The sequence below is a fragment of the Pleurodeles waltl genome, chromosome 8, assembly GCF_031143425.1.
Source record: "Pleurodeles waltl isolate 20211129_DDA chromosome 8, aPleWal1.hap1.20221129, whole genome shotgun sequence".
Classification (NCBI taxonomy): domain Eukaryota; kingdom Metazoa; phylum Chordata; class Amphibia; order Caudata; family Salamandridae; genus Pleurodeles; species Pleurodeles waltl.
The window spans coordinates 1,417,887,533-1,417,915,084 of record NC_090447.1 but is presented as its reverse complement, the minus strand read 5'-3'; the positions used below and the strand labels follow the sequence as shown (position 1 = coordinate 1,417,915,084).

Sequence of the window (27,552 nt, the reverse complement as noted above, 5' to 3'; positions counted from 1 at the left end):
ACCCCCTTCGATGGCGTGTCCCTTGCTCATTACTCCTGCTGGGCGTATCCTTTTTGCAAGCAGGATCGGGCGCTCGCCTCAGCCTCCGTCCGACCGTCTCCCTGTGCAGGGCATTCGTCCGTTCCCCAGCGCTTCGTCCTTTGCTGTAGACTTGTCTAGGTTCGCGCACAGTGGCCCCATTCAGGGGTCGGTGGTGCTCCCGGGCTTTCAGCCGCTTTCTTGGTTTCTCATTTTGGGAGGACGCTTTCTCCTATTTTGTTGAGTGGGCCCCTTTCAAAGCGGAACTTCTGTGGCCCCAGCCCCCCTTCGGGAGACCTCTTAATTGGCCCCCACGGGAGCCGGGGTGCCGCAGGTTCAATTTTGCTCTCCAAAGTTCTGATCGGGCCCAGTGCGTCCCGCTCCAATCGGGGCTGGAAGCCTATGACCGTGTCTGTTTCCCTGCTTCCAGATAGGCATTGTTCTTTGGGGTGGGCCCCTCCGTGGCCTCCCGCCCTTGCCAGGCATCTCGGGGGTCCTTACCCCGGCTGTTGGGCCCAGGCGCGGCCGCCGCCACACACGGGCCGTCCGATCCGATCCCAGGGCGGCCCGCCGCTTCACGCTAGGCCGCGGTCTCCCAAAGGGGGATGGGCCGCAAACCTCTTCCCGCGTCGGGCGGCCCGCCTCTGTCCCTCGCTCACCTCCGTCCCGCGGTGAAGGATCGATCGCGCCGGCAACCCGTCGGCAGTCCGCTGCTCGTGCTCCGGTGAGAAACAGCCCGGGCTGGCGCGTTTAATAGGATTTTTGGCGCCAGCCCCTCCGGAGCCCGAGAATTAGACGTGCGCCATGCTCGGCACTTTGGCCACGCCCCAGATCAGATCACGAATGTTACTAATCTTCTTTGAATGGGACTAATTGTACCTCAGGATCTTACACAGCGGTACAAAGTGAATGGGCTGGGACAAAAGTTACCCGAGCATTGCATAGCTACTCTTGTGTAGACACATTCATGCAAGTAGGTGTTAGTCAATGTACTCTGTGCTCTGGTCAGGGCCGCAGGTTCTCTCACTGAAGATGCTTGAATAAGATTTTTTTAGATTTCTGCCTGTTGAGCCTCTTCTGTAGACCAGGACATAAAACTGCATAATTGTGTCTCACAAAGCATAATGAATCGCAGAGGTCTCGTTCCAATGTAGGAAATCAGACTGATAAGCTAAGGTGCAAGAGGCCACGGTTTTGATGTGACCTGTGACTGAGCTTCCCTAATGCCCAATGGGTTTTCCTAAAAGGTAAATTGTTTTCTGTGAGGAATCCCTGCCTCGCCTGTGGCAGCTTACATAAGGCTACATGACTGTCCTCTGAGAAAATGAACATATATGTTCAAAAATACTAACACAACAATATAGCTAAGAAATAAAGAATTTTCAAACTATGCTATACAAAAAGAGAAATACAAAATGAGTGAATTGCCTCAAAAAGTAAGAAAATTAGATGAAGGGATCAAGAAACAGAAACTTCAAGCCTGAAGAACATGAGCATTAAAAATTGCTAACACGCCACTTCAGTTTGGCCTTCTTTTGGGTTGTATTGACATCTTATCCTTGTCCTCCTGAGATGAATTTTCTTCTAAGTCCCGACTCTGGAAACAGTTCTGTAACTTGAGGCTCAAGGATCCAAAAGTATCTGGACTTTCTGGACTGGTTACTGAGGCACCTTTCTACTGCTGCAAGTTGCAGATCATGTCCTCATAATATCTTTTCAGGCCTACAGTCTAATTCAGACTGGTTGCTGGAATGCCTTTGCAGCAGCACCAAGTTTCTTTGAAAACAGGGCCTTCTGAACTTCTCAGGAAAATGGAACAATATTAGTCACTGTTTCCCGCAGCATTCCAATTCAAGAGACTCAAGATAAAACTAGAAAACGTTCTCTACCAATTATATGTCAGACAGACAGAAATTTCTCAATGTAGCAAGCAGGGATATCTTTTTCTCTTCCGTTCCAGTCCCCCTTTTTTCCTGGAGTAGTACAAGCGGGGCAATGCAAATTTTACAACCAGCTTGTGGTTGGGGAATGAGCCCTGAAGGGATCAAAGCAAAATCTGCAGGCTTTCCGTTGTCAGGTTTTGCCTCAATGTAATCTAAAGCATGGTGGAAGGACATGCTTTGAGGCAGAATCTATTTTATTACAGATATCCACCATGCTAGAATGCTTGTTGCCTTGTTCCCATCTCTCTCCTGCTCCCAATATGTCCCATTTCTGGAAAGTAATCCCTCCAAAGGATCAAGAGAAATATCCACCGCTAAATCCTCATTTGCAATGGGTGTAATTAGACTGTGTGGAACCCTCCCCCGTGAGGTCTAGGATCTTCATGGAGTCACATGTGGCATAAGGTAGGGACACCTAGAGTACAGTGTGCCGAAGAACACTCAATGGTAAGCACAGGTCTAAGGGCAGTGGGACGTCTGGATTGTGAAACATGGATGGATTAGAATACAAAGTCAGTCCTGGAAAAATTCTTGAAACCAGACAAACATTGTACATAAGAATAATTCCTATAGGTTTGCTCATGACCGCGGATCAATGTTTCTCTGAAACTCCAAATTGTGTATAGTCATAAAAAGAAATGTACCACATACAAACAAGTGGATGCACAAAAGGCAAATATTAGAGCCAGAACAGATGCAAAATCTTGTGGTGGAATAAATAACATTAGTTCTATATTCTGTGTTGGGACCTTAGGCCCATCTTTGTTCTAGTGACTGTTATGAGTTCATCAAATTTATTGTTACTGCTAATATACTGACCTTGCTAGCCTGCTAAGGATTCACCTCAAGTATGTCAGAGTGCTCCTAAATATGCCTCGTGTGCCAGAGTGCATCCTAAACACTTGTAAAGAGGTAATATCTAATGCTCAGTGTGACAAGACGCATCTTGCTGTGTCAACTGACCGCTCAGAGTGCCGCTGCTGCTGTCCAGGATAGGAGTGCTGGCACAGGCAACCGCAATGATGAGGCCCAGGCCTCAGAAATATGAGTCAGTCACGAAGATCCTCATAGTGCCTTGATGCCAGATTCCATACTGCCCTGCTTTGGAAAACCACACAGTACCACTGCAGTGTATACATTGTTGCAAAATGTTAAATGTCCCTGTCCTGAGGGAATCCAGATTATAAATTAAGTACCGTTATAGTTCCAGGATCTGCATTGCCCAGATACATGTGAAAGCATCCTCGTGAAATAATGAATATTGCACTGGTAAAACATTATTACAATATAAGCATTCATGTTGACCTGCTATGATCAGCACCATTTCCGTGCCAGACTCCACATTATACAGGTAACTAAAGCACCTTGTCATGCTCAGAAACTAATTTGTCCCATTATGTAAGGGTCCATTTCAATGCAGGCACCCTTCCAACACGCTATCCACCCCCAAGTTCCATTCACCCCCTTCACCTCCCGGTCGTCTTACCCAGAGGGGTGCGTGAAGCAACGGGTCCAAGTGTGGATCACATGGCACTCTGTGCACTTGGAGCTGCACGTGCTGTCCACCTGTGACTGTCCCGTGTGCCCAGTGTTCCATACATTGTTGCTCAGATGGGTGGAGACCTCACTCCCTTCTTTTTCAGCTGTAATTCTCCTTTCATTGAAGTAGGGCGGGCGAATGGGCCTTCCGCACCTGCCCCGGGATCCTTCTTCGGTTATCTCAGGATGATGGACATGCCTATGCATGCAGAGGTCCTGTAGCACTGTTTAATACTTAGCCTGCTCTTCCAGGCCAGGAATAACAAGCTACCTGTGCAACCTGCAGTAGGGGGCAACAAGGCTGTATGTTTGGTTTAATACTGTCAGGGTGCTGCAGGTAGGACAGGGTTGAGGGACTTTCATGATGGATCATGACTGCCAAACCAACAGAGAATTCCAACCCGCCAGGGAAATGCCAGAGTCCCAAAGTGACCAGTCCGGCCCTGCCACGCGCATACGATACAAGCTCAGTCACTTCTACTGTGTTTCTATGGTTCCAGGAGATAGAATTTCCGTGTGAATTATGTGCAAACGAGGCCAGATTTTTGGGGAAAACTACAACTTACAATTGACTTTACATGAACTAACATTTCAGGTGCACCGCTTTGGACAAATACATTTAATTATGTCCATTTAAATAAAAGTAATGTAGGCGTCCCACCTAAGAATGATTCCAATTCAAAAGTGGTTTGTATTTTACATATTGAAATCATATTGTTGTTTGTTCAGACTTTGTTATGCAGTGTCTACAGATATTTAAATGTACAGGCTGTGCTCAGAAAATAAGAGGGTCAAGAGAAGAGAAATAAAAGCATAAATATAACAAACATATGGAATACATTTTTCCCTAAATTATGTTGATACGTCGTGTCACAAATTATAAACGAGCACATGTAAAGTCAATAGGTGTGGCTTTTGTTAGGGATGTGTTTGGTAATAGATGAGTGACTTTGTGAGTGTTGGCCAAATAAAATCCCTTAAAGAAACAACATCATGAGCCAGAACAATGTGGACGCTGGGAACAGCTGACCCATTCCTGAACATACTGTATTATCAAAGTTAAGCTATTTTATCAAAGAGTAATGTTATTAAAAAGAATCAGAAGATGAAGATAACGTTGTGTATGGTGAATGTAAAAGACATACACAGCAAAATATTGCACAGTCAATACTTGGACAAAGGTACAGTAACATTGCTACATTTTTAAGAAAGCCTATCTGTGCGACGCCTTTACTGTATCAACAAAAAAGTCCATTAAAAGGCTATCATGACAGCAGAGTAAAACAAATGAACGCTCAGCTGTGATTACTGACTAGCAGGCTAAGGCATCCAAATAGCTAACCCTTTATTAAACAAAATGATTCTCAACCAGCGATTTAAATGATGTTGTGTCAGCAAAGTAAATGCATTAAAGAGCAAGCACTAGATATAGTTTAACAAAAGAACCACTTGAGCTCCATGGGAACCCAAGTGGGACAATGTAACCATACTTGCTGAACAGTCAATCCAAGCAATGGCAAGCCATCAAAAACATGACAACCAATAACTGAAGGGGGCTGACCTAAAGCACCCACTCTTTCTCTCGCTCTGTATTTGTTTGGGAAATAGATGCCACAAGGCCTTCCAGACAAGTAAAGCTGCCAGATTTTAACACAGCTGTTTAACATGTTCAGTATTAATCTTTGGAGGAATACTTAACCATGTGTTTGGGAGTCAGTCAAATATTAAAATGTGCTGTTTGCTGCACCCCTAACGATCATGGACATCACTAGTCAGGGACCCTCGCATCGCAATGCACAGTCCATCTGATGTTGTCGCGGAGTCCTCTCATGATCATTCTGATGTCAAGTGTGCATGTGGGGTCAGTGCTCATCATATTTTTCGTGAAATGTGACCTACACTTTCCATGTGGTGTCATTTTACACAACAGAGGTATTTGTACCTGGAGTAAATGGGATCCCAGCTCTTTGGCCACATTGTCCAATGGACCAATACGACTTGGATGTCCCCAGGCGTCTCCCAGACCTGAAAAAAGGAAGGAGAATTAGAAAGCATGTCCACCCCCAAATAAAGTGAAAAAGCGGAAGCATATGAATGAAGCATAGGACTTAAGGAGTCTGCTTCAAGTAGCTTTACTCCATTGACATTCATGTACTGGGACAAGTACTAAGTGGAATGATGGATAAGGGTAAGTACAGAAAACAAAGACTGCAAAAACATCTTTAGGAAAAACATCCTTACATAAATACACACCAAAACAAATTTGGACCCCCACTTAACAAATTTGTCAATCGGTTGCATCGAAATTCGTTAACACTCAAGTTAAAATCAGTGGTGGCTGCCACTGAACAGGGCTGGCGGGGCGGGACAGGGCGGGAAGAGACGGGGTGGTGCATTTAAATAAAATAAATACATTAAAAAAAAAAAAAAAAAAAACACCTTTGAGGGGAGACATGTTTGTCTCCCCTCCGTCATCTTCCTCTTACCAGCTGCACAGTCTCCCAGCCAATCATGACACTGCTGAAAACAGTGTTGTGATTGGTCTGAGCAACCTGCTTCGCCACTCAGACTGGTGATGGGAGCCTGGGCATGTTCTGTACCCAGCTGTGCTATACAGCCAGGTAGAGAACATGCAAAGTGTGTATATCTTTTTGGCCAGCCCAACTTGGCCGGCCAAACAGACATGCGCACTTTATGTGCACATAGCCCTCCTCCGGCCACCTCCCTCCAGCCCAGTCCAGCCCCGCCCCGCACTACAAGGAAAAATAAAATGATAATAACGTAGTGTATGTTATTATCATTCTAGTTTTTCTTTTTTGGGAAATCCAGCAAGGCGACGCTCCTCTGCCTTAGCGGAGGAGCTGTCCCTGGTTAAAATAGTTTAACTCAGGGCTAACATTTGTTGGAAATGAGTCCAGCTACACTGAGGGATGGGACGCTTGTTGAAATGTTTGCATCAACATACTTCTGTAAGAGTTCATATTTTGACATGGAATCCCATCAAGGAACTACGATGTTAAGTCAGTTCCCAGGGCACTTCCTGGCTCAGGTGACCGCAGTGGAACACATCTGGTGGAAGACAGCCAGACTAATAACAACGTCTATACCCAACACACACACACTGTATCTGTCTCTCTCTCTCTTCCCCTCCTCTCTCTCTCTTTCTCCCCTCCACTCTCTCTCTCACCCACCAGAGGCTTTACTTGTCATCAATTTATAAACTATGGGGCAGACTTAAGAAAAGTAACACTGCACCCGGTGCAGCACCACTTTTCTTGCGTCCCTTCGCGCCCCCAACTGCCACCATGTGTGTGCCATATGTAAAATATGGCGCACCATGGTTCAGGGTAGGGGGCAACAGTGTCAAATTTTATGACCCTATTGATGTACTGTTTAGGGTTAACGCCAAAGTTTTGGTGCTAACCCTGAACAGAATATAGGGGCCCGTTGTAACCAATGGTGGGCCCCGTTTTAATACCTGCTCTGAGCAGCGCTCATACTTCCTAAATCTGGGCCTACGTTGCCGCAGACATCATTTAGAAGCCTGTCACAAGAAGCTGCTGTTCTCCCCAGCTGCCGTTCTGCACATGAAGCACCTTGTCCATGCCACCCACCTCTTCCTCGTCTTTACGTGAGATCACCTGCAGAGAGGATCCAGTGACAATAACATGTTTTTTCCAAATGAGGCTTACAATGAGAGCCACTGAACTGTGTACTTCATTGTTCACACGTGGAGACATTGTTTTAACAATATATTAGGCTAAAATAATAACTGCACCATTCCAAGGTAAACTGTCGCTCAATAGGAAAGGTACGCAAGCCAGTCCATGTTCTGAAATGCTACATATATTCACACATGTTGATCTTACATGAAACACTGGACCCCCATCGAAGTATGATATTAAAAACCACAGTGGATTCTATGCTGCAGAAAGCATAGCTATATGGCTTCATGATTTATGTGGCACAGAACTACTCTATGGCTTTTGTTATCTGTTTCATTCTGCTCTTTATGGCACATTATTATATGTCCTACATTCACTTTCCCTTAGAATGGTTTGAGAGGAATATCAAAGTTTACCATAGATGCATGTACAACACATGCCTTTACCCCACAGGCATTGTGATGTTTTTATTTACATCGAGTTGTAACACCACACAGAGCTATCTATCCTCATACGCATATATACCTATATAGAATTTTAATGTGAACACCTGGCTGCTGGCATACGGCATAGCATTAGCGACACATGCCCTGGTGCAAGTCGGTTGGGTAGTAAAATCCAACAAAATTCATGGCCCAGTGGGTCCCCTTGTGGCCTGGTACCACTGCACCAGGGTTTGATTGATAGCTATCAAATGCAACAAATCTCTAACTATGCGAAATTCGCAGTGGCTGCACCTTCGAAGGGAACAATGTCAATGCACAGTTAACACAATACTACATACAGCAAATAAACCTTCAGTGCAACTTGCAGACTCATCCTACTCTCAAGTGGATTGTTAGAAGTATAACATGGGTGGTGCAGTCATCTCCCATGAGGCCTCATTACGTGTTGCTATATTATTCTGACCCATGTGTTCACCCCTGTTCATGCAAGGATGAGAGTTACGGGTTTAAAGGTATTTCGACATTAGTAGTTCAATCTTGCCGAAATTTAGCAGGGGAAACATACAGTATTTACTGTTTCATGAGGATTTTGATGTATTAAACACCAAAATCTGCATGGTATTCTCCATAAACATGGAGCAGGTGTTATTTATTGCACCCGATAAATAATGTACTCCTTTTGGCGATAAATAACGCCTCAGCTCATAATCAGGCTCATTCCTCTTGTAGTTTTAACTAAAATATACACTTCCTGTTTTATACAGTTTAAAATAAGATCATTCCTTGTCCCTATACACCTGAAACTCTTTATGAGGCAGTCCATTAATTATCATGAAGACCCTTTCCAATTCTCATCTGCAGGGCCGAAACATATCAATGCACTTCTAAGTGGTCCTTACAGTCCTGTCTGAAAAATAGGAAATCTTAGGATATGCAATGACATCATCTAGCCTATAGCGCATCTTTAGATATGATAAACAACCATACCATTTATATTATCACGTAAGGATTTATCAATGTATTTAAGGGTGAAGTAAGTGGGTGTTGCTGCACCTGTCCCAGTGCGCCATGCCAACCACTCACAATGCACAGAGCGATCATACAGGAACAAGCATTGGCAAAGTGGATAGATCTCGGCAATCAGAGAGCTATATGTGTTGGCAATGTGAATGCCTTTTTTTACTGCTCTGGGGCTGTTTTCATTGATATACACAACTGCACTAACATCGCCAAGACCTATAATTCTCAGATTGTCAAAACCTATTGGCTTTGCCAATGCTTGTTTAAACCTTGTGCCCACACTACTAGAGTTTCACTCCACCGCCTGCCTGACACTAACTTTGATGTGAATTATGGAGATAAACTGGGGTTTTCATGTGGGCCACAGGAGCAACTGACAGACACTGGTGCAGTATGAAAGCCATGAGTGGTTGTGTATTGTACCGTACAGGGGGTAGGGTGCAAACCCCTGATATCGCAAATCTGCCTGTTATGCACCAGAGATGCTGCTTCCCTGCCGCTCATCATCAACACAGCTGACGTCTAACCTGCTATTGGTATTATTTCTGGTAGCAGTTTTATTTTCAGTCTTAATGTCATTATCAGTGCAGTGTTTTCGCTGTTACTAATAATCATTATTAAAATATTACTGACAATAGTGATTCTTATTACTACTATTTAATTCTATTTGTTTCTATTATGACTCTTTTAACAACGTCATTGGTTTTGTCATTATTTATAGTCATCATCGTAGTACTTATGATTAATACTACTTCTTAATCACTGCTACTAACATTATTGCTGCTGCAAATACCTCTAATGATAATCACCATCTTCATAATAACAACAAACGCGCTCAGTGCCGTTCAGCATGGGGTAAATAATGACACGACGAAGACTTTTAATTGGCAGAGGTCCTTTTGTGAACTCTTATATAGATGAGATAAGGTACCCCCATCCTTATGCTTGAAGGGTTTTACAAGTCACTGAGCAGTGCCTGTCACCAAGCAAAGGACAGAGGTCGAGTGCTGTTCCTGTGAAAATTCACTGAAACTTCAAGACTCCCTGCAATTTCCTGTTTACATGGTGTAGAGTGCATTATATTTCTTTTAATGAATGGTCACCATAGCACACCTCTCCACCAACCCAATTTAACATCTATAGTGTCTTTCTTCTTTTCTTCGAAGAGGTGTACAGAACTATAAGGTCTGCCTTAGCCAAATTCGGCAAAAAATCAAACCTTTTGGCTGTGGCCAAATCGTTTCCTGCTAAAGTACTCAATGGCGCATAGATGGATAGCCCTGCATCTACAAGGGAATGATTCTGCACGCCCCCTGGGTTAGTGACTCAGAGCTGAGAGGGCATGCAGACTTTGTCGGTGAATTTATCAAGCTGGAATAAGTAATAGTCTATTGTACATCTGTCTGTGTGGTTGGAAAGGGCAGAAGGGCGTTTGGCATCTCCCATCAGAAGGTAATCATAGGCAGATGCAGGGACAAAGAAACCCTTTCTCAGCTGCTTAAAAAAGGAAATGTATTTCCTATGAGTAAAACGTTGTGAGCTAGGAGGACAGCTATGCAGATGTGGTCTGTTTAATGACTTCTGTGAAGCCATTCGGTACATATATCGCTATATGAAGACCATATTAATCTACAGTTAAGTAACATAAGGACAGTTCTCAATAGGCCGCAAATATGTTGAATCCCCATTGACTAATAAAAATATCCATTATGCAAAGGGTTGGGCACAGAATGACAAACTATCTCTACCAACCTTATTAATATTTAATATTGACTTATAGATAGGTTGACCAGCTCTTGTGAAGCAAAAACCAGGGAGAGGTCAAACATAGAAGAAGTAGGACTAAAGTATTTAGTGTCACTTTTATGTCTAGCTTGTCCGTGTGCGTGTGTGTGTGTGTATATACACACGCACGTACATAGCTGTGCAGGACCAAAAGTCTAACTTTACTACTTTTCAGTATTCACAAAGGTAAGTTACTACTAGTAAAGTTAGACTTTTGGTCTAAGTTAGACTTCAGGTCTAAACTTAGGCTGCAGGTGTAAAATTAGACTTCAGGTCTAAACTTAGACTTAAGGCCTAAAGTTAGACTTTTGGTCGAACTTCACATTTATAAATCGGGCCCATAATCTTTCCCCAAACAAAGAGCAAAAATCGAGTTGCCTTCTGTGTACATTCTGCCTTATTCTTTGATAGCCATGAGCCAAGTTCTCACCGGTGCAGAGGAAGGGAGGCTCAGAAGCTGATGTGAATAATGGATGCACTTGTGCCCACAACACCCCTGAAAACCACCCCCATTTCAAACAATATGTGGTTAATTGGTTCAACTAAGTAGTTACACCTCTCACACACAGACACATGTGCATGCATTTAAGCATGTACACACACAAACACACTCTAAGTGTTGCACATAGCAAAATTATTTGTGGATTTAGCAAAGAACAAAATAATGTTTTTAAAGTTGTGGGTACTTTTGGGAACAACAGATTTAAAAACAGTTTGTAAAACCATTAAAGTTGACTTTTAAATGTAAGTATGACAAACAGGCCGTCCTTGTTTTTGCCACAATATGCTTGGGCTTTTAGAAGACTAGTATAGCTGCTTAGAACTATTCAGACAGGACTGCACCCTATCCTGCATGGAGACAATGCCATCTCAAACTCCCTGTTCAGAGCAAGAGATAAAACAATGCAGTGACACATTTGAAGGGGGAGTGACAGCACAATATGGAATAGAGCTGATAATCTCCTTTTTATGATCCTTAATTCAATTGTTATCTTGGGATCTACAATAGCTTTGGCAGTCTTAAACTCTCACAATTTGTTGTTTTGCAGGTACCACGAGGGATGCACGGACTGGGCCAGAAGCACGTTATTCCCCTACAGCAGTGGTTACCAACCTTTTGACTTCTGTGGACCCCCACTTTGGCATTACTCGAGCCTGGGGACCCCAACTGAATCTTTATTTGAAGCAGGGGACCCCCCCACTGAGTCATTCATGAAAGCTGGGGACCTAATCTGTTACTATTACTTAATTTTTTAAGCAGTTGCGGACCCCCTGATGAGACTTCCTGGGCCTCCAGGGGTTCCTAGACCACGGTCCTACAGCAGAGGTCTTCAAACATTTTTGCTCTAAGCCGCCCTACCCCAAATGGTTTGAGTTTGGGCCCCCCTCAACGACTTTATGGGAAAACTTGGGGCAGCAGAAGGGCTTGGGCTGAGTACAGGCAGTGGGGATTATGAGATATTATCGGGGCACTTTTTCAGTAACTCACACTTCACACGAGGCATATAAAAGAGAAAATACATAAAAAGTGACCTAGACAAAAACACTGCTGCCATTAATTGAGATCCTCATGCTCTTAGATGCCAGTGCAACTGCACCTTCTGTACTAATGACAGCTGTGGCTCTGACTGGCAGGCCATCCCCTCTGCCACTTCCACCTGTTCCTCACCATGTCTGGCCATCACTCCAATCTTGACACAGACTGTCTGTCCTTTTCAGAAAAAAATGAGCTCCCACGTGTTGCCCACCTCATTGCTAATGCTCTCTGCGTGTTTTATTGTAAGGTAAGCGGTCATAATTGTGATGCAGCAGGCCCTTCACATACCTGGGCATAAGTGCCACTTTTTCTGCTTCACTAACGCTTACGAACCAGGAAGTCACATTTACTTGTTGTTAAAGCCCCCCTCCCATCCTCCTTTCTGCCATCTCTCTGAAGCCTAATGCTAACGTGCCTCCTTTGCTCCAAATATCCCCTCTCTTGGGCCATTGGTCCGATGCTGAAAATAATACTAGCACAGCAGGGGTGCACTGAGCCCTAATGCAAGAAAGGAATGAGTAAAGCAACCATAAGAAATTTAGTTGGATCCCCACACCCCTGGCTGGGGTGCCACCACACTTGCAGCACCAATGAAACCTACTCCTCTGCCAATTCCACTGGCCATTATTTCTAGGCCTGATGCCCAAAACAAAGCGTCATTTTGTTTTGAAAAAAAAGGAAAAATACCCACATAATACCCTAGTAACGCAACCATTATTGGTGTGCGGTGGCCCCTCACACCATTGTCCAGTGCCAGTACACCTGCTGCACTAATGGTGGTGATGGCATTTTAAAATACATAAGCCTGCATTTCTCAACACATTCTTCAGGACTCCTCTCTAAGAAAGAGGGTAAGCTGCCTCATTTATAAACAAAAAAAAATAGATTCCACATAGCATCCCCCCCTATGGCCATCTCTTTGATGCTACCTGTGGATTTCGCTCTTTTCCTCTTTCTCCTGGGCCATTACCCAGAAATCCCAAGGGTTCGGATGAGCATGGCTCTGAATCTGACATTATTGGCCTCCTCGCTTTCATCCTCTCAACTCACCTGAAAGGACATCTGTAAACAGCAGCCAAAGTTGAGAGGATGTTGAGGGCAAAGGTGCCCATGTGTTTTTAATTCTACAAAAACTGTTCCTATACTTTTTGTTAATAAACACCATTCCTGATTTGTTAATGGGGACCTGGAGGTACCTCTCTGTGAGAATGGAATGAAGGGGGTGTAAAGTGATTTAATTTATGGGGTCACCTGAAGAATCATGATAACAAAAATGTATTATTTTTGAGAGATAATGTAAGGATGCTGAGTTTTATAAAGGTTTGTATTAATTGACTTATAAAAAAAATGCCTGCACTAGATACTGTTTGGTTAGCTATTACTGATATGTATTCTTTGAAAGCACTTATTTTATCTTATACATGGCCATTGGAATTACGCAATTCTTCCGTGGCTGCATTTCACGATTAGATTTGCTGCATTTGCCACACAATCCACCACCTACTGCGTAATCTACAGATATTACCATAAAATATTTCTAGCTCAACTAGATCAAAAGTTACTAAAAACATGATGACATGTTTGTGTGCAGTGGAAATCCTTCGCAAAGGGTAACTGGTAAATTTTCAGTTTCTTATTTCTGTGTTTGATTGTTAAATTGGCACTTTAAATTGGTACTAATGAGATGAAATCTTGTTAAAATAATGAAGTAATACTAGCAAAAAATGTGCTGCATTATATTGCCTAATGTGCCTTTTCTTGATGCATAATCTAGTAAACACTGCCACATAATTTAGTGCTCCCCTGCTGCATAATTCCAGTGGCCCTGATCACATACACTAAATCATTGTGTAGCAGCCTATCTTATACTGTTTGTAATGCCATTTTACAATAATGACTTACATATTCACAGTGCTTTCTGTTACATGCTGGAACCTTATAGAACTATAAATATCCAAGTCACTATTATGCACTGAACCAACCAGGATTCAGTTCTGTGGTTCTCTGGTCTCACATACAGAGGTCTGCAGTTATCACATCAACCAAGTTTGATAATGTGAAAGAGTACATTTCCCATCAATTAGTTTAATACGCATGTATTTTGTACTTTAAAGGTGCATGCCTTATTTCAAATGCAGTTGTGTGAACATGAAAATACAAGAAAATGCTTGTAGAATATTTGTTGTTTTTGGCCATACTTAGACGTCACCACCACAGGGCTGAGGATCACTCAGGACCTTACTTTTTTGTGCACTTCAACTGTCATGTAAATGAAGACAGCCTGGGAACCGAAACATAAACAAAGTTGTGCTTCCAGGCCATCTTCACTTGCAAGTACTTACTGAGGCATTTGTGCCCCCCTGAGAACACCGTCACGGACCCTCAGGGGAGGGGGGGTTGCCCCCAGTTGGAAGACCTCTGCCCTACAGCGTGAAGTTTGCATGATCGCCTATTGAAGAATAACAAACTATATCAGAGGAATATTTGATTAACAGAGGCTTTAGCTATCCAAATTTGAACACATATGAAAAATAATATAACTACTTAAATTAGTCTCTGTGCAGTCATACAGTAATACACGTATTTGGAATCTTAAATACATGTTTGTTAATATCTTCCTAAGTCACACTGAATATATATGTAGTTGTCAGACTTGCATTTATTAATTTCCTTTATAGTTCTACAGTACCTCATTTTCCAGCTATATTAGGCTTCAATGAATAGCAGCATTGTCTAGACAAACAATGAATCTGTCACTAGGATGCACACTATTTTATGAATACATGCTGATCCAAAATACAAAGCAAAAAGCAATGGCCTAGCCAGTAGTTCTCTCCTTGCTGACCTATTTGCTCTGCCAATGCTTTTTGTCAATGTTGGCTAGCTCTGGCAAAAAAAAAGAAAACATAAAGAAAATAAAAGGTGCGATGACCACCAGCATAAAGGTGTATGTGGATGACGTATGATTATGCATGCTTCACCATGCATGAGAGCGCCTACAGAATGATGCCATCAACATTTTCTTTTAATTTATGTTCCAAAGTGAGAAAGTGGAGCAGCTCGCAGCAAATGACATCTGTCAGACCCTTGCCAGGGGAAGAAGCGGTTGGGTGGGGGGCGCATGGGGAAGCAACAGCAAATGTGCAAGGGACTCTTTGGAGTATGGTGTGTCCTGGCAGCAAATTACAGCAGCCTAGCTCTCCAAAAAACCTTCACATGAAAACATTTTTTATGGACCACCAGGGGTTGGGAGAGTAACAAAGAAGTGAGTGGGGTTCAGGCACAGATGAAGCAACAGTGGCAAGTAAGCACAAGAGAGAAGGCAAGAAAAGCCACGCACTCTCATGGAGTGCATAAAGATAAAGAAAAAAGTAGTTCCCTAATATGGACGGTGTCAGGATACAAGTCAGCTTGTCAACAGAACACTAAAGAGGCTGTGCTCCAGGAGAGGGAAAAACAAAAGGAGAGGAAAGCAAGCCACTAAATAAGAAGCATCCAAATGAAACTGACAATAAAGCCAACCACTGGAAAGCAATGGGTGGGCTCTAAGCCCACTTCAAGTTTTTGGTATGGTCCACAAGAGGCTTTCTGCTGCAGCTAAAAGATGTCTGGTAGGCATGAATATATATTTAGTCTCTCTGTGTTAATTTGAAAACTTTGTTAACACTAGAACATTTGTTTGACATCCTTAGAATAAGAGTCTAAATGGCAGCATCCTCCTGAACAACCCCCAGTATGGTCACCCTACAAAATCCACTACTGGATTTACTGGGTGCAGCACCTGCTGTATGATCACAACTTACTCTTCCTTCCCCTTTTCATAATTGTAATTCTATATCTTTTAACTAACTTCTGCACAGTGATCTCGGCACCAGACTGTATTTTGCTTTCCCTTCCCTATAACATTCAGATATTTTTGACTTGTACCCAATTCTTATTCTCACTCTGTCCAGGGGGAATAATGATGTCAATAGTTTTCAAAGGAATATGCATATTTGCCTTAACCCTGTGTAGAATTCCGGAGGTATAGCGTTGATGTTCCTTTGAGATTTCATATTTTGTTGCAAAGAAAATAATTTTTGATGTGAATACTGAGAGGGTAAGGATTGTGGTGGGTTTCACTTCCAGGTGTATTTCTTGGGATACAGGTGTGTTACTGTCTGCCAGTGCAGTTGGACCAGTCTACAGTCCTGTGGTCCCTATATCTGAGTCTCCTGATAGCTCAGACAGCCTGAATTGAATTGATACAGTCATACTTCACCTTGATTCAGGCAAACAATATAGATATAGTTGTAATGAGCAAACTTTGACAATATTTTGGCCCTAAACAAGGTCCCCTGGATGTGCTTATCCGAGACAGGAGTGTTCGTCATAATTTAACTAACAATTGAATAATGTGCTAGTGTGGCACCAAGGGGGAAGTGACCGCCCATCCCAGTTGACCAAGGAGTGGGACAGGGCTATGTCCTAGCTCCAACCTTGTTCCTCTTGTAGATTAATAACTGTATCCGCTATCTGCTGAATTGTGTTAACGACTCCCCCTCCTTGGCAGGGGACAAAATCCATGTGCTCTTATTTGTGGGTGACACACTCTTGTTGTCCAAAACCCGGAGGGTTCTGCAAAACCTTATCGATAAATTCAACCAGTTCTGCTTAGAGTATGGTCTTGAAACAAGCACCACCAAAACTAAATGCATGACTTACTCTAAGGGAGGTAGGGCGAGAGGGGTGATCAAAGTGGGGAATGAACCCCTGGAAAAAGTGAAAGAGTTCGACTACCTAGGTATCAGATTAGCTGAAACCGGGTCATAGGAACTACAGAGCCTAAAAAGCACACTTGTAGTGAAGTACAGAGCAGGGGCTATACACAAATTTTCAAAGAAGCCAACTGGACTCCCTTACTACCAGCCATAGAGATTTATAAAGCCCAGGCAGGGGGCGCAGCCCTTTACAGGTGGAGCTATCGGGCAACTGCAACATCAACTCTTTGAGTGTGGCGGAAAACAACTTTATAAGGTCTCTTACTGGTTTAGGGAGGGGAACCCCATTGGAACCCCTTCGCCAGGACTTAGGCATCAATGAAAGAGCAGCCTTGGCTGAACTAAGACCATTGCTATACTGGATACGTATCTAGAGCACTAGTGAATTGTCCCACTACAGAGATGGTCTCTAAGATATTCTGGGAATGAACTCAGCAGTAACAATAAAAAGGGCCTGGACTGATTGGAGTATGAAAAGATTTTGTTAGGAGCCATAATCCATTCAGCGAGGAGGTAAACAATTAGTATAACAAATGGTCTACAAGAAAGTTATTAGCCAAAGGGAGCACCAAACTACCACAGATACCCTGACAAATATGTTCCTGCTACATAAATTTACAAACAAAGCTGAGGATTTTTTAGACTTCATACGACTGGCTTGTGCTCAGTCTGTGTTTTTGCAATTTAGGTACGGGACACTACCAGTAGCAGTTTACCCTGCCAATTGGGGTTGTTTGCACTCAAGGTCACACTTCAGTTTCCAATCAATTTAGATTGTTATTTCAAGACTTGAGTGGTGGCATTTCCCCGTTATAGTAATGAAAGGTTTCTGATATCAAGGAAAGTAAATCATCAAAAGACTCCCAGATTCAGCATGAACTGTCACTTAAATATTAGCATTAAATGTATTTGAAGAATGGAATGACATAGGTCAAGTTCTGGATATACAGCATGGCAATGCTAATACCAAACTAGTGGGAGAGTATTTGGTTATCAAACTATTCATGATCAGCCTCTATGTGCCATCTATAGAGTACTATAACTGATTTTAAACAATTTACTTAACATGAATGATCACTGGCCCTACTTATGATTGTGTGTCACCGTTGACATCCTACCCACTCTTGGAAAATTCCAACTCCTTGGGCAGTGCTCACATGCCCCAAAAAGCTTGATCCCTAGTAGTAAAAGTACAATTATAAATGGAAAAAAGAGTTAACATGATACAACTGACTGTAGGAAAGTGCCATCTTTCTAGCATAGGTGCCCCACTTTTTGCCTGATGTCAGTGTGTTTAGACTGTAGTTCACTGGGATCCTGCTAACCAGGACCCCAGTGTTTGTGCTCTCTCCTCTAAATTTGGTTGCTGGTAAACTTTTTACACCCACAATCGGCATACTGGTGCACCCATATAAGTCTCTAGTATATGGTACTTTGGTACCCAGGGCATTGGTACACCAGGGATCTCCCATGGGCTGCAGCATATATTGTGCCACCCATGGGAGCCCATGCACACTGTGTCTGCAGGCCTGCCACTGCAGCCTGCATGAAATGGTGCATGCACCCTTTCACAACCAATCCTGGTCACTGCACTTAGACACTATAAGTCACTCCTCTGGTAGACCCTTCAGCCCAAGGACAGGATACATGTCCCTACGTGTGAAGGTACCCATCCATGAGTAGGGTTCCCCTGCAGTCCCCAGGCCATTTCCTGGACTTTCTAAGTGCAGGAAAGCCACTTTAAGGTATGTAGTGGAGACTGGTCGACATGAGTGTTCCAACTACATAATTACTTCTCTGAACCTCGTCATGTTTGATATCAAACATGTTGGAATCATGCAACTACATTGAATCCAGTGCTAGTTACATGATACCATGTACTCTGAGGGTTCCTTAGAGGCTCCCCAAGTTCTGCCTGTGCAGCCTTACAGGGTCTAGCTGCCAGCCCACGCTGTTGCTGACCCCATACACTGTTCTGCCCTCCTGCTGGTGGGCCTGGCTCAGACCGGAGAAGCAGAACACAGGATTTCCTGCAAGGGAGAGGTGTGACCACCTCCCCGTATGTATTAGGTGTCTAAGGGCTGGGGTGGGGTGGCCTCTGTGCACCACCAGACTGCTTTGAAGGGCACATTTGGTGCCCTCCTTGCATAATGTGGTTTGCACCAGTTCAGGAACCCCTGGTTCCTTCTCTGATGCAAAACTGCACAAAGGACCACCCCCTGTCCAGCTCCTCCCCTTTGTAGGTGCACATAGCTCTGCCAGGTGGCCACTTGATTCTGCCATCTTGAAAACAAGATAGGCAGAGGCTCCTGGGAGCATTTGACTGATTAGGCCAGGTAGATGATGTCCCTGACCCCCTCAGATAGGTGGGTTGCTTCACAGAGTGACCAACCCCCTTTATGGGTTACTTAAGGGCTCCCTCACGGGTAGATCCTCAGATTTGTCAAGCAAGACTCTACAAGGAACTCTCTGCAAGACATCTTATACTCCTGGCCTTTGGAACCGCTGCTGCTCTGCTTTGGAACCAAATCACGTCTGCTTCTGGTGGGAAGGCTCCCATTGCAACATTGTTTCTCCAGATCCTGCAAGAATTCTGCAACATCCAAGGCTGTGCATCCTCCAGGATCACAGTGGCTCTATTTGCATCAGGAAGCACAAAGGAATCTCCCTTGGAGTGAAGGAGTCACTCCCCTGCAACCATCAACCAGCTGGTGGGGTCTCCTGTTCTACAGATATCGAAAGGTCCTGTGTCACAGGTGGTGAGTCTGTGGCTTCCTCTGGGTCCTGCTTATCTTCTGACCAACTTGGGAGACTGTGGACCCCTGCTCCTGCCACTGGACTCGAATCCCTGTGCACCACAACTGTTGCACTTGCCAAAGCTTGTTGACTTCTCCTCCAGGAGATCTTTAGGCACCAAGAGCCCTAGCCTCCAGCACTCTCCAACTCAAAAATCAGCCCATGTTCTGCAACTCCTGCAACGTGGGACTTCTGTTTTTTTGTGCTGGTGAGGCCTCCTTGTGATTCCCTGTGTCCATCTTCTGTGGGTCTTTCATGGGGGCTCCATTGAATGCTGCTGGCCTTCTTGTGTGCTGAGGACCAGCCCTGACTCCCTCTCAAGGATTGAGAGTCCTGGTTCTTGCTGGTCCCCAAAACTCTGCAAATACTTCTTCACCTCCTGCTTACAGTTACCAGTGCTTGTTGGTGACCTGGCTGGTCACTGACCCTCTGGCAATCTGGTGACCATTGACAGACAGCTCGTCAGCTCCTTGACCATGCAGCTGGACTTCTTCCTTCACCGACTTGCAGGAGCTTCACATCTAGGAGGGTGGGCATTGCCACCTACACCACCTGGGCACCTCCAAGGGTGCTGGACGCTGTCCCCTTCCTTTACAGATCCTCCACATCCAGAATCTGTCCCTGGGTTCCACCGGCATGGTCCACGGGTCGTGACAGCAACTGGACAATCCGAGGCATCCACTGACGTCAGAGAGAGTCCCTTCTCACCTCTGCGTCTGGGTCCCCTGGTGTAGGTACTACATCTTCTGGGTATCCTCAAGTGGGGACACTCTCCATCCTTCCTCTTGTCTGTTGGTTTCTTCGGGGTCCTCTGAGAAGGGTCCTGAATCCCATGAACTCCAACCACTAGTCTCTGTGTTAGTCTATGGGATGACTGGCTGGGTATCTACCTTGCACCTAGTCGCTGGGGACACTTACCATACTTACCTCTGGTGTTTTTCTCCACCCCCAACCCCTAGCTAACTACAACACTTATTTTGATTGAGTTCACTGTTTCACATTCCACTTTTTCAGTATATGGTTTGACCCCCATACGACCCTATATATTTTTATGCTATTTCTGTTGGTTATTTTGTGTATATATTGTGTGTAAATATCTCCATAGTGAGATATACCAATGCTAGTCTAGTAGTAGTACTGTAATAAAGAATCCTTTGTTTTTGCAACATGTGCGTTTTTTTCTTGTGAGTTTACTGTCTGACCACTGTGATATTGCAAGTGCTTTACATTCCTCCTGGATAAGCTTTAGCTCACCCTAGCTACCCCTAGAGAGCTTCTGCTATCTGGACACCTATTCACTATCACTAAGGATTGCCTGGACCGAACATAGGGTGCCACACCATAGGTGTACACCATAAACTAAGCCAGCCTCCTACAATGACCTTAATGCATACCTACATAGCTTTACGGTATATATTCTATCCCACATCATGACACAACCCAATAGCACAAAGGCCTCATTTAGACTTGGGCAGTAACAGAAAATGCTCTGATTAGTCAAGGAGAGTTTTCCTAGCATCAAATTATCCCCACCATGTTACGCCTATCGCTGAGGTAAGTCCAAAGGGGTTCTGACTACAGAAAAGTATTCTGCATTTTCAACACAAAATGGAGGATTCCCCTCTAAAATCAGTCGCATAGCAAAGATCTTGTGGGCTTTATGTGAGCAACAGGCCCTGGTGCCACTGCACCTGCTGCACTATTGATAGCTACGATTCCAGGCCTATAATACTTTGCCATTGCCTGGCTGTTTCCTGCAGCCCCACGTACTTAGGCTAAGTTCTCCTTAAGATCAGTGTGCAAATTAGGGGAGGGGTGGCGGAACCGTGAGGCTCCTCTTGTCCTGTTAATAGTGGATTTCTGACTGCAGCCGTATGGTATGCATACAGTTGATACACAGTGTGCCACATTTATGGATTGGTACTGCGTGAAATGAGTGCATTCTCGCCCAGATTAATGGAAAGTGGCACTGCACCTAGTGCAGCACTAATTTTCTTGCGCCCCTTCGCGCCCTCCCTAATGCCACCATGTGGGCGCCGTATATAAAATACGGCGCACCATGGCGGTAGTCAGGGGGACTAGCGTCATTATTTTTTATGCTCGTCCGGCGCTTTGCAGGACTTGCATCAAAAATGTTGACACTAATCCTCCACAGCATCCAGAGGCCCATTGAACACAATAGGAGCCTCTTTTTAATGCCTGCACTTACCAAGTGTTAAAAAATGCTGATAAAAATGGCACAAAGGAATATCATAGATTCTTTTGCGCCATTTTTACAGCCCCCTGGCGCCGAAACGCCCCCTTGCATATATTATGCCTGGCGCAGGGATAATGTGGCACAAGGGGTTACAAAGTGGCACAATGCAAGCATTGCGCCACTTTGTAAATATGGCGCAGCGTTTTTGCACTTCCAACGCAACATTAGCATGAAACAAATGACTCTAATGTGGCGTTGGAATAGCGCTAGGCCACCATAAATCTGGGCCTCTGTTTGGTGGCTCTCAGGTCTGTTTACATCTGCTATCACATTAAACAACCTTATCTTCTTACAGGGCCTTAATCCGCCAGGCGAAATTGCAGTTAAATATAGCCTCTCTGGTGTATTTACGGGTGACAGAGAGATAAAAGGCCGCCGTTTTGCTTTTTACAATGCTGTTGAAAGATTTAGAGGCCAGGAAATGGGACTATCCCATTTCACTTTCAGGGGGTGCTTCCTGCGTACAGCTATTTCTTGTTTATGAATGCTACTGAATGTCCACTTTTTATGCGTTTTAATGCCCGGGATTAGCCTGTTTCTCGCGCTCCTAAATATGCCAGCTCAGAGACCCGAAGCACAGGGAGATGAAGGGATTGCCAGGCTCACACAGGGATGAAAGGAGTTTCAGGGATTAGACCGCAGGTCTCCTGTTCCTACAAGTGACAGTCCAGTCACTATATCACTCATAGGCACCGAAGTAGGAGTCCTGGGGATGTTGCAGCGCCCCTAAAATTATACTGCTGGAGTTCAGAAGGTGAATGAGCAATAAAGATGCCTTTACATTTTGTTTTTATCCAGTAACATTTTCTGTGCGCAAAAATGGAGGTCAAATGTCAGGAAACTTCTAGCAAATGGCTATTTATTCTTTTTACTGCAAAACCAGATGATTTTGTAAGGACAACTGTGGCACTCTTGCAGGAATACAATAGAAGTCATTTTTTTTCTAACACACAACATTTTAATGCCTGTAAATGAAAGGTGCAAACGTTTCAGACTATATCAGCAATTCAGAAAGCGCAAATGAAGAATTTTTTTAATAATTCTGATGTGTTATGGAAACAAAGATTGTAATGTGAGCAAAATAAATCAAGACAGGCTTAGGGCCTAATTTAGAGTTTGGCAGAGGTAGCAACTCTGTCACAAATGTGAGGGATACCCCATCCGGTGTGGTACAACCCCATATTAGCCTCTGGAGATCGTAAACTGAAAATCAGGCCCTTATTTCCTGAAATCGGATTTCCACACATTATCGTTTGTGAACTTTTTTCAGTAAAATACGGCATGTCTGATCAAATTTAGCAGCTATTTCAATGGAAAATACTGTCTATAAATGATACTGTCCTGCCATGCTTTAGTAATATATTTGTTAACAGTGATCTCCAAAAAGCGCAACCAACTTCATACTACACCCTCACCACAGTCCTGCTGAATACATTTGCTACAATTGTTTTTTTATGAGGCCTGGAATTTCATTTTCACAATCCTCATGAATTCAGCGATGTAACTCTGATGGCAGTATCCCTACTCTGAAAATAATACCAGCACCACTGATACCACCCACTGTTCCTTTGTGTTTTGTTACATAGAATTGTCAAGAGTCTCTTACAATGTTGAGCCTTTAAATGTTGTGCAATTTACGGTCTAAGGTAGCACGTCCCAAACTTTATAGAACACAATCTAATGTCTAGAGTGACAAACTTTTGTGATCTACCTATCGTTAATGGACATGATTTGGGAAATGTTTTAATGGAACTAAAGCACCATTTGGTAGTGCACTGTCTTTTACAGACCACATTTCCTTTGAAATTGCCACTAAATATTCACAGATATACCATTTTACCGATAAAACCTTACCGCACACAAATGATAACGTGTATGGAAATTGGGTTTCAATGAATATTTATCATGTGTGCATCACCAAGTAAAGTGTTTTCGTTTGTTTTGATCCTATTAAAGTCTTTGTTTCCATCACACTTTAGATTTACAAAAAAAGAACTGCTGAATGTGGACAGTTCATTTACAGCTATTTACATCTTACACCCTTTTCTTTCACACTTTTTGTAATCCCGCAAGATTGCCACATAATTCACTTTACTTTTCCTTCTCTGACTGCAAAGGGAGGGACATTTGTAAACACCAATCCCCATGTTAAAAAATAAGCAGACATTTTTCAGAAGATACAGCCCAATAATAGACCTCTGTCTTTGCAGCAGATCTGACAAAATAATTACAGAATTTAAAGGTATCTTGATTTGTTCTTTGGTCTTTAACATCCGACTGAAAATCAGCTCGCCACCCAAACACTGGTCTGAGGTATAAGAATCCAGAGTCAAGGGATGCAGGATAGAGTTCTACGTTTCACACATACTACATGTGCACAGATAATCATCTTTTAAATAAATTAGCTCTGTAATTCGAGGGCACTGTCATGTTAGCCCTTTGCCTTGAAATGTACTGGGGACAAAAGAGCAGATAGTTCAGTGTTTTTGCTGAGAACCCAGAATGTGAAAGCACTTAAAAAACATACGTTTGTCCCTAAGCGTTCTCCGTAAACGTGGGTCATGTGCATGGTATGTGAGCCATATAATACATTTTTCACCAACTTCCAGTATGAGCCCCAGGCAGCCATTTTGTGTCAGATGGCACTGCAAGGGAGCATGCTGCTCAGAAGTGGACTGCCATTTTGCTGGTCTAATTCTGTAAATGTGTGTTGGGGGACTGGCATTTCTTGGTAAGACCTGCCAAGTTGCAAGAGTAATCTAGGGGGCATTTACACTGTACAGGTCCCCTTCCCATGGAACTAGGAGTGTGGTACTTTTACCACCTGCCACCAAAGAAATTATCAGATTCACTGTAAAATGTCCAGTGCAGACCCTTTTCCCGCTCATAAATGTGGAGATGGATTATTATATGTAATCGCTCCTCAAATAGGTTCTTCAAAATGAAAGGATTACATGCTGTCTTCATAGGAAGATGGTAAATGTCAATTTATTATGTATTGATAGCCCAAATATCCAGGTAAATAATTCAATAATTAGACAAATACTACTTTAATCAAATACACATGAGAAGACACCAGTTCAAAGCTGCAGCTGGTATCTTCAGTACATTTGTCCACAATTACTCACTCAGGCAAATGTTTACAGTGGAAGCAGGGGGGTCAGCTGGTATTAATACCAGGGTGATCCCTTTCTAAAGTGGAGCTACATTGTTAGTGCCAACATATGTAGTCTGAAGCATAGTGAGGGGAAGGAGATGTTTTCTAAAGTGCTTGAAGTACTATGCTTGCCTTTCGCTAAATGTCCACTACTCTAGCTGTAGTATTCCCTCATGGCGGTGCTTATAGTAGACATGGTGGTGGCTCAGCTACACTAGATATGGGAGTTCATGCGCCACCATTTCTGGCAGAGTCACCTGAGGAAACTCTGCAGGTGGGATATCTGTTGTCCAGATATCCTCCATCTGCCTAATTCTATGGATACATATGGAGTTGGAGGTCCTATCCCAGAGAAGATCCCGACAAGAGAAAGAGTGGGAAATGAAATTCAAATTAAACTCTCCTCTCTAAGAGTCCCATGCTGACCTTCAGTAGAGGATTTCAGCAGCGGTTCTAAATAGTGGAATATTCTCAACCAAAATCCATTTTAAAGCCTAAATTTTGTCAACGTGCTAGTGGCATTTTGTAAGTACCCAGCAATTTTCTAAAAATATAGCACTGTCCACTTATCAGTCATCTAAGCACTGAACTCATTCAGTGACACTCAACCTAAATGAATGTCCATCAAATAACACTCATTCATGAAGCTCCTATACCCACATTCAACCTCCTCACTTACTCAACTTCCCATGATTCATCCGATTCTCTCAATCACTCTTGCCTACATTGTATATTGATCATCACACCCTCATTTGCCCATCTCCCACTTCCACACTCACCCTCATCCCTTAGTGATTACCCCACCATCATTCATCATTCTCCCTCACCCACACTCCCACTCATCATACGCCAATCAGCGAACTATCATTTGCTGAGCTCCTTCTTCCATGCTCACCCTAATCACTTCGCAATCATCTCACCATCATTCATCAAGGTTCCTCGTCCACACTCTGCCTCATCATATACGCACAAAGCTCGCCATCACTCACTTTTCTCACCACACCTCTCAGTGGCAGTCTTCTAGGCCTTGTAACTAACACTCCTCAACAATGCGGAACCCCTGTCTTTGCCAGCTCCACCGCTGATGAGATCTTTCCCCTTCTGCCATTGGCATCTTCCACCTTCAGAAATGATAAACCCTTAGTTCCACCTGAGAATTCAATCTTCCTTCTTGATCACTCCTTGGACACTCACTCTTCCACCTTAAAATGTCCTCTTAATTATTGGCTTTCCCATCATTGTTCACTCATCTCACTGCTGGTGTGAAACCATCATAACTGGACATGTACTTGGGAAAGAGAACACAAAAGGAATCTGTCAGTTAGTTGATGTCTTCCTTGGTGTACATTTGTCGTCACAGTAAAATAATGCCCTCTTTAAAGCAACTTTAACATTCAGTTGAGACTTTAAAGCAATGCTGATTTTTTTATTTGTAATATAAAATGTAAAAAAATAATTTCTAGTACGTTATTGATACCCACTGAAATCGTGGTTTTATTAATTAGATAAATGAATATTGACACTCATCCTACCTCATCACTCGCCAAGTTCTCGTAAGCTTTGTCGTTAGGAGAGCCTGAATGTGTATATTATGTACACCTCTTTGACATAAATTTGTCAGTATGTTGCATTACTTTTGCTAATCCGTTAGATAAACATATATTGATAGGTCATATTTAAATATCTATACACAACAAAATGTGGCTTGCCAGTATCTTGCATTACTCTTTCACACGTGTGCATACTTTTATGTACAAAAGATCTCACCACATACCAGCAAGAGACTGGTTTGAGCAGAATATGCCTCTCAGTTAGATATTTTCTGTTCAAACCAGTTCCTTTGCGAGCACAAATCATGCAAAATTGAATGACATAAAATGTCTGTAATTTTTTTTAAATTTCGTCTTACACCAAATAAGGGATTTTGGAAAATGTCATCAGTGTCATTTAAATAAAGGCCTAATCTTTCTCCAAACCTTGGGACTGGCACTCTGTACCGAGGGAAAAACAAAGCATGTGTCACTGTTACCCTTTCTCAGTGGCCTGCTCCCCAGTCTCAGAATTCAGACATGCGGGCTTTACTTTTTTGTGTGTTATGTTGGAGCGTTGTAAGAAGCTGTTCACAGTTTTCTTTCTGGATCCGTAGATTTTGGACCCTTGCTACAATGCAAGGCCTGTAAACCAGACCTCAGCCGCTACTAGCTCAATGTCAAATGGTCTTTCATTGGCTCAGAATGAAGCTCCTGTTGTGACATTGGCCTTTCACAGTGCCAGGCAGCCAAGGTGACAGTGAGGTGTTCCAAATATTATGGAACATTGCCAGCTAACTTTAGAGGCCACCTGTCTACAGTTACAAAAGTGATTGGTCAGAATTAGGATAATCACAGGTGCCCCGCGTGGGCTGTGTGCTACGTTAAAAGATGAGATCCTTGATGTAGCTTCAACTCTCCTTCGGACATATGTAATTTGGTCATAGCTTAATGAGATGGGACTGGGGCAGCTACCAGGTTCATCTTCATTTTATAGTAGGATCATGACAGCCCATCCTGCACAGAAAGCAGACCCCTAGACTGCGCCCATGAGCAGAATTCCAGATTGGTGGAATAGGCAGTCTGGCACTGAGAGTGTT

The 27,552-nt window shown here is 43.4% G+C and overlaps 1 protein-coding gene across 1 annotated transcript in view; it reads right to left on the bottom strand.

Annotated features, from left to right (window-relative positions):
* Window positions 1-27,552, bottom strand: part of SIM2 (SIM bHLH transcription factor 2) — a 285,872-nt gene that overhangs the window by 150,995 nt on the left and 107,325 nt on the right. Inside the window, exon 2 of the mRNA XM_069202534.1 lies at window positions 5,443-5,525. Within this exon, the coding sequence (XP_069058635.1) occupies window positions 5,443-5,525 (83 nt within the window). The remainder of the gene's footprint in view (window positions 1-5,442; window positions 5,526-27,552) is intronic.